Genomic DNA, 2,184 nt, shown 5'->3' with positions numbered 1-2,184 from the left:
AGGGCTCTGTCCCCCTCCTCTGGCAGCTCCAGGCTCAGGGAGTCAGCCAGGGCCTGGCGGAGCAGCACCACGCTGGGGCTCTCCGCCTCCAGCGAGTCACAGCTTTGCCGGTTCTCCTCCACCTGTGCCTTCTGCTCCCGGATGGAGGCTTCCACCAGGCGGAAGATCTCGTTGCCCTGCTTGGTCTCAAAGGTGAAGTTCCCCGGGCCAGAGTCACAGCGCCTGCCAGCTTCAAAGGAGAACATCACCTGCAGGGCAAGCAGAGGGGTCACAGCCTGCCCAGCCCCTGCCCACCCCACCCACCATGCCAGCCACGCATCCCGCTGGTGGGCACATGGCTGTGGAGCTGCTCCCGTGAGAGAGACTTCACCGGAGACCCTGCTCCCCCACACCCCACAGTCCGGCCATGGCTCAGAGAGCACCAGCCCAGGGACCTGCTGTGCTTGGATGCTGCCCTGGGCAGGAGGAGCAGAGCTGCAGAGCAGCCCAGAACAAGCTGTGAAACTGGAACGGGATCAACACTTGAGAAGACATCACTGCGAGATGCCCCAGGACTAGGGCTGCAGGTCCTGCTAGAGACCTGCTGCCTTATCTGGGCAACTCCAACTCCAGCAGAGTCAACAACTGGGACAAGATAGTCTAGGAAATAACAAGCCATTTGCACAGAGAACAGAGCAGGGTGAGAAGATGAGTGACAGTTCAGCAAGGGAAACTACTACAGGCATCTTGGGTAAGTCAGCATAAGTCAGTCAGAAGAGAAACGATCCAGGAGAAAGAGACTCACAGAGGAACAGCTTTGCACAGGAGAGAGGCCAGAATCAGCAGCTTGGCAAGGCAAGCATCTGCCTTACCAGCATTACTTGTTAATGGAATAAAGTACTTTAAAGGTAAGTCTTGAGCGAAGGCTGTGTTCCTTAGGTCTGAACTCGTGTGCAGGTTCCCACCAGCAGATGCTCACTACCTTCCCAAACCTCATTCCCTGAATCCAGGTGAGATTTTCTGCCTCACTGGTGCCATCTCACTTGCAGCAGCAGTCTCTGCAAAAACACCAGGGGCCAGACCTCCTTTTGTGGGTCACTGCTGCCCAACACAAGCACAGCCAAACCATCACCACTCAGGGACCTGTGGGTGCAGCTGCCTGCTCCTCACCCCATGTGGTTCCCTGTCCACACTGTCCTGCCCCCGACACAAGCCCTATGGATGAGCCAGTTGTCTCCCCAAGTTTCCACTTCCATTTTGGTAAAGTACTACAGAAAGCACCATCAGCAGCTGCAGCTGACACCGTCCCTGCTATGAACAGCCCTGGGGAGACCACTTCCTCTCCACCCAGTGCAGCAGGTACCTCTTGTGCAGCAAGACAGATCAGGCACCTGCTGCTGGAGGACACTGAAGCAGGGGCAGATCTACACAGGCTAGCCAGGCAAAGTGCAGCACACCCTGTAGGGTGAACAAATCTGGAGTAACTGTGTCTCAAGCAACCCGCCCTGTGCTGGTCACCCCCCTTTGGGAGGGATGGAGTGGATCCAGGGCAGAGCCAGAACCGCAGGAAGCCAGTGTCCCCAGAGGCTGGGGAGACCTTGTGCAGAGCACAGGAGAACATGCTGGGCCACAGTACAGGCTGGAGAACAGGGCAAAGCAGCAGTGGGGACACCCAGCAGAGGGGCTGGTGGGAGCTGCAAGGGCCCCAGTGGGAGTGGGACAAAGACACACAGTGAGGGGCTCTGCACAGCCATGTCCTCAGCAGGCACAGGTGTCCTGCTAGTCCACGGTCACATGGGGGAAAGCCGAGGACAGATGGGATCACAGATGCCCCTGGGACCCTGCTGTGGTCGCCAAGGGCTGTGGGCAGTTCTGGCACTCGGCAGGGTGCGCTGCACGTCAACCCCTCACCCTTTGACAAGGGAAAGCCCAGGGGGAAACAGGCTCAGTGTGCAGCACACGTGGCCCCCCACTCCCTACCTTGTCCCGGCCGTATCTGCGGAGCAGCCGGTAGGGCCAGACGTAGAGGATCTTCTGTGTCTGCGGGTCCTTCAGGACAAGGCTGTCGCGCTCTGCCTTCAGCACGTAGGCCCCGCGCAGCTCGCACCGCTCGGCGGCCTCAGTCCGCTGCACTGTCACCCAGAAGGCGTTCACTGCAGGGACAGGGACACTCAGGGGGACAGAGGAAGCCACGGCCCCCGCCTG

At 59.4% G+C, this 2,184-nt stretch overlaps 1 protein-coding gene across 1 annotated transcript in view; it reads right to left on the bottom strand.

The window, feature by feature from the left end:
- DOK1 (docking protein 1, 62kDa (downstream of tyrosine kinase 1)) overlaps positions 1–2,184 on the bottom strand; it is a 16,263-nt gene that overhangs the window by 734 nt on the left and 13,345 nt on the right. The window contains exons 2-3 of the mRNA XM_010008184.1: positions 1,960–2,132; positions 6–248 (exon numbers count right to left, since the gene is read on the bottom strand). Of these exons, the coding sequence (XP_010006486.1) occupies positions 6–248; positions 1,960–2,132 (416 nt within the window). The remainder of the gene's footprint in view (positions 1–5; positions 249–1,959; positions 2,133–2,184) is intronic.

Source organism: Chaetura pelagica, unplaced genomic scaffold (assembly GCF_000747805.2).
Source record: "Chaetura pelagica isolate M959 unplaced genomic scaffold, ChaPel_1.0 scaffold872, whole genome shotgun sequence".
NCBI lineage: Eukaryota > Metazoa > Chordata > Aves > Apodiformes > Apodidae > Chaetura > Chaetura pelagica.
Note: the sequence above shows the minus strand (reverse complement) of the source record. Positions and strands in the feature narration are given on the sequence as shown.